Below are 14,200 nucleotides of genomic sequence, written 5' to 3' on the forward strand. Positions count from 1 at the left end.
TTCCTATTGGTAGTCAGTAACTTTAAATGCAAACTGATGGCCGTCCTGATGTGATATTCACACACTCGTGCCTAACCTGAAGTTTAATCTCCATATGTAAGTCCGTCTCTGCGATTATATTAGCCTTATTACCGAAGGAATGCAAATGACTAGTTGCATGTCTTAATATGCACCAACGGTATTATTCTGCAAGAACTCACTTCGTATCTAGATTGTGAACGGTAAAAAACTGACGGTGAAATGCTATGATCTGTATGTCCTTTAAGTGTTTTAATTACAGTGTGTATGTGTATAGAATTTTATTTATTATTACAGGACCGACCACCTCATATTCTATGAGCTATCCTAACCAACACCGTTGGTTGCCTGGAAGGCATCGCTATGTAGTGATAAGGTCGTCAAAATTGAAAGCCTCTTTTATTAAGGCTAAATGCAAGTTGTATTTATTTATTTGCTGTGTGGTGTAAAAGTAAAGAATCACGCATAACTAATTATACGATATTTCACGATCGAGGTTTGTTGTGAGTTTCGAGTTCTTACAGAATAGGTTTACTGTTTCTGATTCTTACTTTTGCAATATTTAATGGATTTTGTAATTCATGGTTGTAAAATCATGAACAAAATTCAAAATTATATAATTCCGTATTCAAATTCCTGTTCGAAATATTAATCGGCCGAACAAAATTATATATTTTACACGAGTTTGAATGTAATTCGTTGAAAACATCGCAGACATACTACATTTTTCACACCATGTATAGCCGAGCTCGTTCTCTTCAATATGCCAAATGCGTCTTTACAATTAGCAACAGGTGCTTTAAACATCGGAAAAGTGTAGTGAAAGTGACACCAGTCATGGATACTTGGCGGGAAAAGTTGCATGCGGCCGCCATATTGTATTTTCTTTCCGGACATTTTTATGTTAAGAAACTTATACAACAATTATTCATTTACGCATAATAGTGAAGCGAATATTTTAAATAAAATGTTAGTTTAATTTTTTTTATTTTATTTTATTTGTTCATCGGTGTTACCACATTAGAAAATAGAGTCACGGTTGGCAGCGTAAACTTATAGTATATTGTAACAGTCTACACATGGTATTATTACAACGAAATTATGCGTTTGTAATATTTCTCACTTCAATGAATGTTTAGATTGTTATTCATACGGAACTCTTGTTTACCCTACAAACAGTGAAGCATCACGGAAAAATAATTCACGACACAACGAAATAACAACATATAATATATAACAACTAACAATGTATATAAATACGATGACTGCGGAACACGGAAATTCTAAAACAAAATAACATACGAGTAATTCACAAATTTGCATACATTTAGCGTTACGACATGACTGTGGAATTAGTTTTGCATTAAGCTTCATATTTACTTGAGATTCACGTGTTTTCTATTGTTTTAAATGACTTATGATTTTATGTAACTCTTGCATAAGTTTGAAGAGTTTGTTTACCGGTGGTATGCTAGCTCGCTTCCTTATTAGCGATCGTGTGAAAGGTGGGCGGAGGCTCGGGCAGTTTGTAATGTTCAAATTATTTAAACTAACCAGTAATGATCATGTCATATCGTTTAACACGGATCCAAGTAGATACTTGAGAGAAGAATATAGTAATAATTTATAAGAGTTAGCGGGTGTTTTTTAGGGTCCAATTTGGGTGCCAAGTTTCTTGAACAAGATCACAGATTATTCTGTCACTTGAATTCAGTGAACTTTTTTTTTTTAATGTAGATTTCTTTCTCTTTTGCCATATATATTCATTTCACCTTATGACCGATCTGTTTCTCAAAAGCAATGTATGATTCTCTAGAAGGCTGAGTAATTGAGATGTTCTTTTGTTCAATATTTCTTGCGGTTCGGATATCTATAGAATTCGTGGTGACGTCAACTTCGTGTTAATTGTATCTGACGCACATCTCGTACCTCCTTTATTTTTTGTTGTATAAAACATAGTTCATATAAAATAATAAATTAATCTTATAAGCAGTCTTAGTCTAGCGGTTTTTACAACATCTCCGAAGTTTGAATGCCGATACATATTTGGCAAAAAATTTGATGTCTTGCACGTTCTTGTTACATTTCCTTTTACGTCGCGAATATATAATTTTACACAAAAAATATCAGAAAAAAGAATAATCTATATGTATCATGTAATTTAATCTTATAGTACGTATGTCTGAAAAATTATTGGTGAGGTTAAACAGCATATTTGTAAGTGAGCAGCACAATCATAAAGACAGAAGACACAATAAGACACATGGTTTTCTAATAATATGAAGAAAAAATCTCGAAGGGAAAGGAGATGGGAACCGTTTTCACAATTGATGAAAAACACAGAATATTCATAAGAGTCATGACTAAAAGATTCCTTGCAAGTAATTTGCACTGAGGACGTTTTAATAGATTAACCATCGCACGTCTAACACCTTGCTTTGTTGTACAGTCACGCACACAAGGACGTACGAATTCGCAACTTTCTCTAAACACGCCCACGGACATCTGAAATGTCGCCGGACCGGGTTACCCATTTGTAGCATGCTACTAATCATATTTGGAAAACGTCAAGTTTTGAACTTAGAGCGATTTATAAATCTTTGAATAAATGTTACAAATGCTTTCTTTATCTGTATCTAATATGTTTTTCTACTCGTACGAATGGAATCAGTATGGTATCGTTAGTGGTTAAAAATCAGTGAAATTGGTCTCGGATTATTATAATGAAAAAGTCGATGTTGCCATATTTGGTAATTGTTTAATAGTTTTAAATTAAAATAATACGACAGTGTTAAAAGTCGGAACGTCTTATGAATGTGAATTAATTCTTTAATTATCGTCGGTAACTTTATTAAGACTATTTTTTTGTCACTAAGTTAGATAATAGTTGTTTAAGAATATATTATGTCATGAGTGCCAGAATTGTTGTATTTTTTTTTTAAATTTCATCTCTTTCAGTATTGTAGGCAAAGATAATAAAAGTATTACGTGAAAATTTTATTAAATGTGTTTTAAGTATACAGTCATTGTTGTATAACATATCTGTCAGAAACTAACCTCTTCTGATGCACATAAGGTAAAATTTTTGTCATATTCCTCAAATGCAGATCGGAGTTCTAATTTCAAAAAAATATGTATATAACTGTTTTGCTTGTGTTTGGACCAAGGCATAAAATTGATACTTTAGATTTAATACGATACATGCAAGCATATATGTGTAGGAATTATATGACTGTGTGCATGATATTTTGAACCGATTACGATCTAACAGGTCTTTAGAGTTCATTGATTGAGATGAAATTTCTCCGTTTATATATAAAACTAACTTTCTCGCGCGCTTCTATGTTAATATGTAAATAATTATCTTCCGTGTAATAAACATTGAATACTCAATTTTATTAGAGAAATTTGACATGAAGTTGTTTATTATTTTTTATACATGGAAACGATAGAATTATTTTTGTATATTTTATAATCGAGTTTCGCGATCGTTATCTGGTAGTTTGTAGAATCCATTTCGACTGTCTCCCCTTAAATTCGTGATTATTCGACGTGGTGATATTCTATATGTGTTTTTTATCATATAGGAAAGTGGATGGGCCACCTGAAGTTAAGTGGTCTGCTAATCACTGCTAATATATATTAGCGCTATATGAAATATTTATCATTCCTTGTTCTCTGCTTTGTGCCTTTAGTTACATTTACTCTTCAAAATGTTAAAAATAAACTACGAAGAATTACTGTTTGGCGGTAGCTGTGATGTATTTGTCGTATTAAAAGTCAAAATTGTATTGCGTTATATTTGGTAATTATGTCCTAAAATAAATGTAAGATAAATTTATCTTTTGTGTGTACTTGCTCTACGTTGCCTGACTCCCTGAAAATAATTAACATTTCTTAATAGCGCTATATATAACCCATTTATAGAATAGAGTAACAATTATATTATACTGATAACATTAATTTATATGAACAGTGCTATAAACTCGTTTTATTCACCATTTGATCCTTGATAATATTTCAGGTTTAAGCAACTCACGTTCTTATTTCAACACTAGTAACCCGCTACGGCACGAGAAATATTTAACATAAAGAAATTTATATGATATAAATATATTCAATATCATATTTAGCACTCAAGTTTAACATAGCACCAAATGAAAAAACTTTTAGTATTAGATCAGATATTACACATACATATAAACAAAAACATGTTACCGTTTTTTATAATATAAGTAGATTGGATAGATTTCATTAAGGTAATTTGTTTAGCTCCTGAATCTTGAAGTAGACAAGCAGTTTCATATTGCACATAAATTTGATAACCTGTAATGTGACTCCATAATTGATTCCTGCCACCGCATGCCAGTGCATGTAGGCAGAACAATGACTCTGGCGTTTATTATTATTGATGCTAATTGAATATTCATTCACAAACAGTCGGCGATAACTGTTGTCAACCTTGTGTCCATTCGGGTGTGACGTCGCACTCACATTGTATTCAGAGCTCTTGATTGACAGGATCGAGTGTCAATAACGAAATGTTTCTTCGAAGGAAAGTTTTTTTGGAATCGAACACTACCAAACATAATCATTATGTGTACACAAGTAGTGAAACTTTAAAATATATTCGTTTTTAACTCTATTTTGTGTTATTAGTATTTAATGTTCTACTGTTAAACAGCGGCTTTTCATGGTTTGTATGGCTTATTCCAACACGTTACTCTAACACATGCAGGTTTCCTCACCAATTATAAACACAAATTAATCATATGAAAATTTTGAGGTTGCATGATTTAAAAGACAACACGCCTCAAATATGGCTTTCCTTTAAAGAATTACCTGTTTATTCGTTTTAATTTCTAGAGAATTATTTGACACTGACTTCTTATTAAATATTTATAAGAAAACATTTTAACCTGTAATTAGAATTCATCAATACCAATATTATAAATGCGATGATACGTCAGTCTACCTTTCTCTGACGGGAAAGATATTCAATCGAGTTTGATGAAAATTGGTATGCAAGTTTCGACTCCAAAGGTCGCTTTTTATACGTTACGCCTAAAGACAGCCCCTTAAAATGAGAGCAAAAGCCCCTGTATATATAATATACGGACAATATAGTAAAGAGACACTGATAATTTTAGAACTGTAGTATATTTAGTATCAGAATTGCACCCGTGCAAAGCCGGGGCGGGTCGCTGTAATATAAATCAGAACACGGGTTTTGAATATAAGCAAAAGAGAATAATTTACAGTATTTATAGAAAAAAAAAACAAACGAAATCGCGAAGACAAGACAGTCATTATTTTAACTTGAATATTAATTTTTCCACCACGCAGGTCTCATGTTTATTTGTGTATAATTATTGTTTGAACTTGGATCTCGATGACAAACAACAAACTGAAAACATCTCTACGTGTGAAGGCATTCTAAAGTTAAACAGCATTGTCAATTAAATATCATACACTTCTTAAGAAAAGGTTTCGTCCAGCTGTTTGTCACTTATCTATTAACTCATTGCCATATCAATAAGTGCTGTGATTTAAATCTATAATTGAGTTTGATAAAGTTTGTCGTCCCATTGGTTGTTGGTACCAATCATTGGCCGCAATTGATCGGCTAGCGCTTTCTTTATTGAGTGGAATTGTTTGCACATTGTACAATTGTTTGCAAATGATTTATAACTAGTATAAGTTTTATTTATAGTGCATGGTATTGCATGCTTAGACTTACATCCGTGTTTTGATTTAAAAAATAGTAATGCTTCATTACTTTTATTGCTGTCTAATGGGTGTATGATAGGACCGTACAATTGGTTGCGGTCTGGATATTTCTATGTAGTTTTTGCAGAATTAAAGGCGTATCTCCTAGCGTTTGTACACCATGTTTAACATTACACGAGAATGATTAATTATCTGCTTGGAAATAAACTGTATAATTAAATTTTAAGTTTTTATTAACAACAAAATCTTCAAAAATAAAATGAGTTAGATCTTATAACAATATTTTGAATATTGGATACCTAACTGAGGTAGGCTTAACTGCATGTAATGTTAATACCAGTTTTGAATATAAATTCAATTGATAATATTAAGTATTTTATCAGTACCACCAAGTTTATACTAGGTATAATTTTTGAAAAACATTGAATGTTACATTTAATTTTTCGAACTGTCTCCATCATATTTTATGACGTAAAATTTATATTTCTATTAAGCAATGTTCTTAATGCAAAATGATCAGTAAAATATATAACATTGTATAGTTTCAACATTGTGCTTGGAATGTCTTTCGATCATTACATCTTAATGATAGCGGTAAAAACCATGGTTGCGATCGTGGGACATAATATGGAGAAATATAACTATGTTTTGTGGTATTTCTAAATTAGTTAGGTAGTCTTTTAATTGGACTATTATTATCATAATATAACACGTCCAAATTTCGGTGGTATTATATGTAAACATAAACGTGTACAATGAAATTTGTAACACCTGTATTTCTTATTTGATCGCATAACAATTATAAGTTTCGTACTGAAATGATGGTTTGGTTTAGCTTACAAACGGTACCTTACTAAACCTTGTACGACTCGATTAGGTACTCTTCGCTAAAGGAAAGCGAGTAGTAAACTTTACCATTTTAATTAATCTTTCCGCGAAGTTGACGACGTCAATTATTCTCAGACATTCACGCTGCAAAGAAGCGCTGAGAAAACGGAAGCTTTAAGTAACAATAGTTAATAGCTGATTGCGTTAATCTTACCGAGAATCTTTTATCGTTTTATATCTAGGTTTTTGGGGCTATAGTCTATTTCACTTGAATTTTCTAACATTAAATCTTTCAAAATGATTGGGGTAATCTTTAACTCACACTAAGACAGTTTTTAAGCATAAGCGTCACTAACACACATGCAAACTCATATTAATTTAACACCTGTCAAAAAGGCTAATAACTTAGTCTGACACGGAGTTTGAACCTAGGGCCTCAGCCTAGAAATTTTCTACTGGATTAACTTGGCAATCCAGTCAGTCAATGATAAATACTGCTTGTATTAGATCATTCGATGCAGTCATGTTTAAGCACCTGTCTGTAATATTATATGAAATATGGTACATGCAAAGGTTATTCGAACTTAAGATTTATCTTTAAATAGCAGTTCTCTTCGTACGCATGAGATTTTATGCTTTGAAATTTAATTATTTTTATTAAATATAAAGAACCTAACTTACTTCGCGTAACATTCTCTACCTGTAATCTATGTGTAACTGTGTCCCGTCAAAATCAGTCCAACCGTTTCGTAGATTAACTGGAACAAATAAGGAGGAAAAAACTCCAATAATAGCTTTTTACTACTAATATAATGAATATACTTTAAAAAAAATACGTTTACTAAAAAGGCTATTATTTTATATTTCGATATTACAAACAGATACTTGAACTTAATTAATTTGTAAAGCTCTTAGATCAATAACAATAAGAAAGACCGCAGTAAAGAAAATTTAAACTATTATTAAAAGATTTAGCTATGCATACCAAATAACATTAAAATCCGATCAATCCGTTCAAACATGATTGAGGAGACACTTCTAAAATCAAAATAAACTTTATTCAAGTAGGCTTTTACAAGCACTTTGAATCGTCATTTTACAATTAAGTGAAGCTACCATCAGTTCAGGAAGTAGATTCTACCAAAAAGAACCGGCAAGAAACTCGGTAGTTACTCTTTTTCCAAATACAAAGATACGGTTTTGAGATAATATACCTAGTTCGTCAATTATTGTATGTATATGTATTAAAGTATACACCTCGTCTCTTGCAGACGGATACCGGTGAGCTAATGACTCAATGCGTTGGCATTTAAACTCGGGTCGAAAGGATTTGATCATAACGAAGCTGTTGTTTGTTGATAGTAAAAATATATTCTATATTAATTATCATGACACAGGCTGAAAACTATTTTTAATTTAGTGACCACATCGAGGCCCACATTTAGTGGTCGAATTTTGAATATGATATTCCATATTTAAATTTTTTAAATTAGAAGCGTGTTTGCCACAAAAATGCGGTTTTAATTGACTTTTAAATGATAAGACAATGTTTGTGTGTGGTGAATTTATTGAATGTTGTGACGTTAGAATTTTTTAATGTAATGTGAATTTCTAGATATATTGAACTAAACTTATAATTTCATCTTTCCAGTTGAAATATATCTATCACCGGTAGAAACTCACTGCAGCAACGTCGACTACTTCATACCAGATGAGAACAATGAGACCAAGGGACTCTCCGACGATGCGATGAACAGGTCAGTAAAATATTCCAAATTACATTACTTGAGATACTGACCAAATACTCCAACAAATTCCAATATTAAATTCCTTTCAATTAAAAAAGTAAAGGCTAGTATAATTATTGCTAAATGAATTTGCTACATAAAGAAAATAGGATTTAAGTATTCCAATGCTGGTCCTTGTGTGTAAGATATGGAGCATGTTCCCCAACGCTAACTACAGGACGTTGGTGTACACGATTGGCCTGCAACCTGCATGTGTCAAATGATTTATTTCCGTCGATTGCGAGATGATTTGGAAACAAATTTTAAAGTTCAAGTGGTGTTTGTCTCAGTTTGAAATAATTTGTCTGTCTATTGTTATTTGTCTTTGTGATTCATATACATCAGCTGATATACTGAAGCTATATATGTACCTGTGTATCCTATATATTGGAATTCGTTAGTATAATAACCGCTAAAGCTATTATTGGAGCATATAGCGAAAACCCGGACTCCCACCCGAAGGTATAACGATCGTAGTTTTTATCAGTCTAACTGAGGTTAGGTTTTTGCTTGAGTATGATTGGAGGGTCCGAAATTATCCAGGAGGCCCTCATTATCCATTGGTCATGTACTTTAAAGATACTACACACAACCTCACGCGACGACTTCGTGGGGAATTCTAAAACAGTTGGCAAAATATTTTTCCTATGGGTCATACGACCGAGTGACTGTTTTTTCAATAAAACCGGTTTTCGACTAATATTTCATTCCGACCTGGAAACCAGTAAGCACAGTTTTATCAATAAAATTACAATAATTAAATTCAAATATGGAACAAGTTCACTAATTTACCAGCGAAGAAGTCTGTTGCGTGTTATTAATCCCTTAGCATTTTAATATAAAAAAGATATAGAAACTTTTTTAAAACAATAATTATATTAAATTCTAATATCGTAAGTGTGCAATGAATGAATTGACACTATGAAAGTAACGGTCATATATCCTACGACGCAATAAGGCCTTGCAGTCAAAGTGGGCCGTAGACACCAATCTGATCAATTCATTGTAACCAATTCAACTATTGTTTTTGTGCAACTAATCTTAACATTATATTTCTTCCGTTTGTATGTATGCCACTCAACTCCAAAACAGCTGAACCGATTTTAGGATTCATAAATGTTGTAGGTAAATAGGTATAATGGAGTATTATGCTACACTGCTACAGCATAAAGTCAAAGACAAAAATCTTTATTTAGTATAGAAGTGCTTATTAATAGTCAAAATCTACTACCGGTTCGGAAATTAACACCTCGATCCTGAGAAGAATCGGCGAAAGAAACTCAGGAGCATAGGTCCATTATACTGATTTAAATATTTTTTATTTGATTTGATATAAATCCGAAACGAATATTTGTATAGTAATTGCTGTGCTATAACCAAAACAGCACTACTGAGATCATAATTACATTTAAACTGGAAGTAGTCTTGTTAATGTCTGTATACTTAGCAGTAGGGTTCAGTGCAAAACCCATCTGGGTACGTACTATATATGTATGTGTCTTATATACATGCAGAAAACATCTCTATATTACCCCTTACCACTGAGAACGAGATGAACTATAACTAACACGGATTAAGCATACGAAAATTCTTGGTTGAACCTACAATCATGGTACTTGATTGTAATAAATGTGACTTTATTATTTACAGGCTGCACATGGCACGTTCCACGGTGGCGCTGTTCATCGTAGCGTTCCTGTCGCTCTTCATCGCTTTCTGGACCGGAGTAGTCGGCTGCTGGAAGCGCAGTCCCGGCAACATCACCGCCACTGCTATACTAATGCTTGTCACATGTTAGTATTTAATCAATTTTAAGCTTTATAACTTTACTATAAGGTACTAATTTATTTTGACAAAAACAACGACATCCATCCTTGTCATTCGTTATGATAAATGAATAATAGCTTTGTATCAGTTACTAAACAAATAAGTAAAGAGAGTTGCAGTCACTTTGACGATAAGAAAATCATTAGAAGAAATCCTAAAAAATAGTCATACATATAAAAGATTTTATTTATTTATTTCAGACGTTAAAGTCATATTTTTTAATATGCATAATTAAAAAGTCTCCTGCATATAATTCCAGGTTTACTTTCGGCTGGTGCAATGGCATTATGGCATGGAGTGGAGTTCTACGAAAAGGAAAAAGTTGTAGGAGAAGAATATTATCAGCAGTGGCCTAACGTGAGTTCATTGCCCTTAAAAAAACAAGCAACATTTTGAATTTTTTTGATTATTATGTCCTGTCAAATTTCGGCCACGGAGGCTCAAGATATACTATAGATATATGTGTGATGTGTGTGTATAAGTGCGTACGCACACATGCATTATCTACTTCCTAACTCTCACAATCCAATGGGATGGTATTTCCAACATGGTCAGAAATAGTTCAGGTGCCAGAACTTGAACGGAACGGTGGCTTTCCGTGCATTGCATACACTACCAAATTATAAACTCTGGGTTATTATTAAGAATTTATCAGTAGCTAAGCGCAGTGACCTTGTCCAACCAACCATTAGACCTTCAATGCAGTCACACAAGTAAGAGGATAAGACACAATGACAAGGCATCTTGTAGAAAGTTATAATTCTTTTTAACCTGGTGATATTTTTATAAACATTTATATTTTAATTCAAAAAACTTCAATTTGAATTTAATTAATTCTATATAGAAACTTTTTTATTTGTAATTATTAATGAAATGCGTACCTTACCCATGTTTTTGATACGCCATACTCATGTGCATAGGTTATACAAGGAAAACTATAATATAGGGGCCTCATAATTACAATTAATATAGATACTTCTACGACTTAATCTGAAAGAACTTGACTCGACTCCAAAACAGGTGTTAAAAGACTACTCTTCAATTTGGTACGATTGGTCCTACATCCTGGCTTGGTTATCCGTGGGTGTTTCCTTCGGGAGCTCCATACTTTTCTTCTCGGCGGCGATTTGCCTCGACAAAGAGAAGCGTCGCGAACAGCAGAATAACGTGCAGTACATAATGCCAGGTTAGACGGCCATCTTGCGACGCCATTTCGTGCGGCGTCCGCCATTTTGTGGAGCGGTGGAGTTATTAACGCTTGACGGTTAAGGATGCCTTGTTTAAGACGCGATGAACTTTTGTACATTTTTTATGTGCCTTCGTTACAGATTATAAATAGTACACATTTATTATATATAAATTATATATTGTTATGGATAAAACATGCTGTTTAAGTGTGAATATATAAACACAATATTTTTTTAAATACCCTTATTACGTTCTAAGTTTTCATAACTAAAGATATATATGTATTTATTATTATATTAATGTATTTATGTATGTATATATAATCAAATAATTTCATTTATCACTATATATTCGATGTACTCATTATGAGGTACAAGTTAATGAATAGTTTACCGAAGGCAGATTTAACCTAGACTAAGTGAACAGGTAAGTGAAATTATTTACTAACAAAATGCTTTCTTTTTTCTTTTCATGTTTCTCTGAAACGTGGCTACTGCGTTTAACGGACGACGGATGCGACCGAAAATAACGCATAATTATAATAAATACGCTATCTTAATATCTGGTTTACGCCAACGCCGTACTAACTCGCTTACCAAATAATATTAACACATGGGAATGTATATAATGAACATAACTCAATCTCTGCGTACATACTGTTCGATCAAATTTGCACATTTTTGTTTGTTTCAACACCAACACGTGGTTCCTCTTCCCGATATCCCGATTATTGTTCTCTGAAATAACATATTTGATAAAAAATATCCAAATAATGCACTGATTTTTTTAAAATAAACCACGCGCTATAATTATTTTTTGCTTTGGTATTCGTCCTCTCCACAAAAACGATACCAAACATTGATCTACATAATCAATATATGCAATATCATCTTACAAAAAATATCAATTACATTACTTTTTAAATTCACACACACAAATGTCCATTTACACATTACACAACACACACACACACCCACACACGTAAACTTGCGCACACGACGTGGCAATGCGGTATAAACCAGATATTGCGAGATAACGTTCGCGTGTGGTACGACTGGTCGTACATGGTGGCGTGGTGCGGCGTGGGCCTGTCCCTGCTGTCCGCCATCTTGTTCTCCTCGGCCGCCATTTGCCTGCGCGGCGAGCGGGAGAGAGAAGAGGCGCTTAACATGCAGTACCTCATGCCGGGTAAACGCTTCCGTCATTCATTCATTCCATCGGCTTCGCTAAGAGCTTACTACGATTTTGACGATTTTCCAAATTTCAGAAGGGACCACCATAAGCAGGAATACTGTTGAAAATACACACGTTATTGTTTCTGTTGTACATAAGACAATTTCAAATTCTGTTTTCTGATTCCTGGGTGCATGTTGTTTAATTAATTGTAACGGAGTGCGATAACATCATAAGCAATAATAATTGAAGATACTTACCAATTAAAATAGCATTTTTTTTTATAAATAAAGTAAAAGTACATAAAATTATTATGTTTAGTAAAATAATTTATATTTTTCCAAATTTTTTTTTTAATTTTTAAATTAAATGAAACTTCTTTGTTATAATTTTGATTTTTTAATATATGTTATTAATTCATGCGTTTCGTATACAGTGTACCCACAAAAGCAGCAGTACGCTTACGCCGGGTATCCACCTCCACAAGCCTACCCCGGGCCCTACTACCACGGCTCGCAGTACGGCCCCTACAACTACTGAGCATGCGACCAGATGAGGGACATAGTGGCGGCGCACTTCGCCAACGCCCCCGCCCCGCAGGCACCCGCGCGCAACCCCTCCCCCAGTAACCCCTATCGACAGCCCTCGACATCCTCCATCGAAACGTACAACTCCCACCGTAAAATAAAACGGCCCAAGCTCGGCGACAGGAAGGTCTACCGGCCCGTCCGCAGGCACACCCTGTCCAGGATAGATGAGACCCCGGCGCCGTCGCTGCGGCCGCGCTCCAAGAGTTTGCAGCACTCGGCCGAGTTCTCGTCGACGCGCGCCGTGCCGCGCTCGCGCTCCAACGCGTCGGCCGACACGAGTCGCAGCGTGCCCGTGTGCGACCAGAGCCACGACGCGCCGCAGCATCCCACCAGCCCGCCCTACGCCGAGCCCACGGGCTACGACTCCGGCTCCTCGGACGAGCGGCCCGCCTCCATGATGGACCTCCCCATTATGGTCCCGCTGGACCCCGTCACCGGCGCGTACATCCCCTACCCGGAGTACGCGTACTACCACGACGATAACTGTCAACTGAGCCGTTACAGATCGAAGGGGAACAAGAGAAAACAGTCTTCCAAAAACAATAATTTGTTCTTAGCATTCATGTATTAGCGCGGTTGTGTTGCACGGAGTCATAATATTAAATGGTTACGAGTTTCGAACGAATGCCGTTACAGTGTATGACGCCACACCCATATGTTTTTTTTTCTATAAAAGTTGCTTCCTCGATTGTCGTAACAATCATACACTGTTTTTTATAATGGGTGGCCCGAATCTGGTAAAGAAGAGTAAAATTAGTTCTTATTGGCACTTTTTATTAAAGCAGAGGCTGAAGTTATTCGAAGAGTCAAGATGAACAGTACTCGTAATAATGTAGTTTTGATTTGGTTTATTTTAATTATATCTGACAAAATCATCACAATGACCATTACAGGTCACATGGAAGATTGCCCGGTAACTTTAGGTTGCCTATGTACGAAAAAAAATAGACAAATATTAGTATTATTTTGGTAAAGCCAAAATAATAATTATAGATAAAATCCTCATGTAAATGCTAGCTTCGAATGAACTCCCGCCTCTCCTCTGAGCACGGCTTTACG

The 14,200-nt window shown here is 34.4% G+C and overlaps 1 protein-coding gene across 2 annotated transcripts in view; it reads left to right on the plus strand.

Moving 5' to 3' along the window:
* Positions 1-13,385, plus strand: part of LOC124529668 — a 44,925-nt gene extending 31,540 nt beyond the window's left edge. Inside the window, exons 3-7 of one of the 2 annotated variants that reach the window (XM_047103509.1) lie at positions 8,228-8,333; positions 10,014-10,156; positions 10,450-10,547; positions 11,211-11,376; positions 12,988-13,385. In XM_047103509.1, the coding sequence (XP_046959465.1) occupies positions 8,228-8,333; positions 10,014-10,156; positions 10,450-10,547; positions 11,211-11,376; positions 12,988-13,091 (617 nt within the window). In that variant the 3' untranslated portion in view covers positions 13,092-13,385. Of the gene's footprint in view, positions 1-8,227; positions 8,334-10,013; positions 10,157-10,449; positions 10,548-11,210; positions 11,377-12,400; positions 12,567-12,987 lie in introns of both variants that reach the window. The other variant, XM_047103510.1, reaches the window with a different exon arrangement.
* The last annotated feature ends 815 nt before the right edge of the window (positions 13,386-14,200 follow it).

Source organism: Vanessa cardui, chromosome 5 (genome assembly GCF_905220365.1).
Source record: "Vanessa cardui chromosome 5, ilVanCard2.1, whole genome shotgun sequence".
Lineage (NCBI taxonomy): Eukaryota > Metazoa > Arthropoda > Insecta > Lepidoptera > Nymphalidae > Vanessa > Vanessa cardui.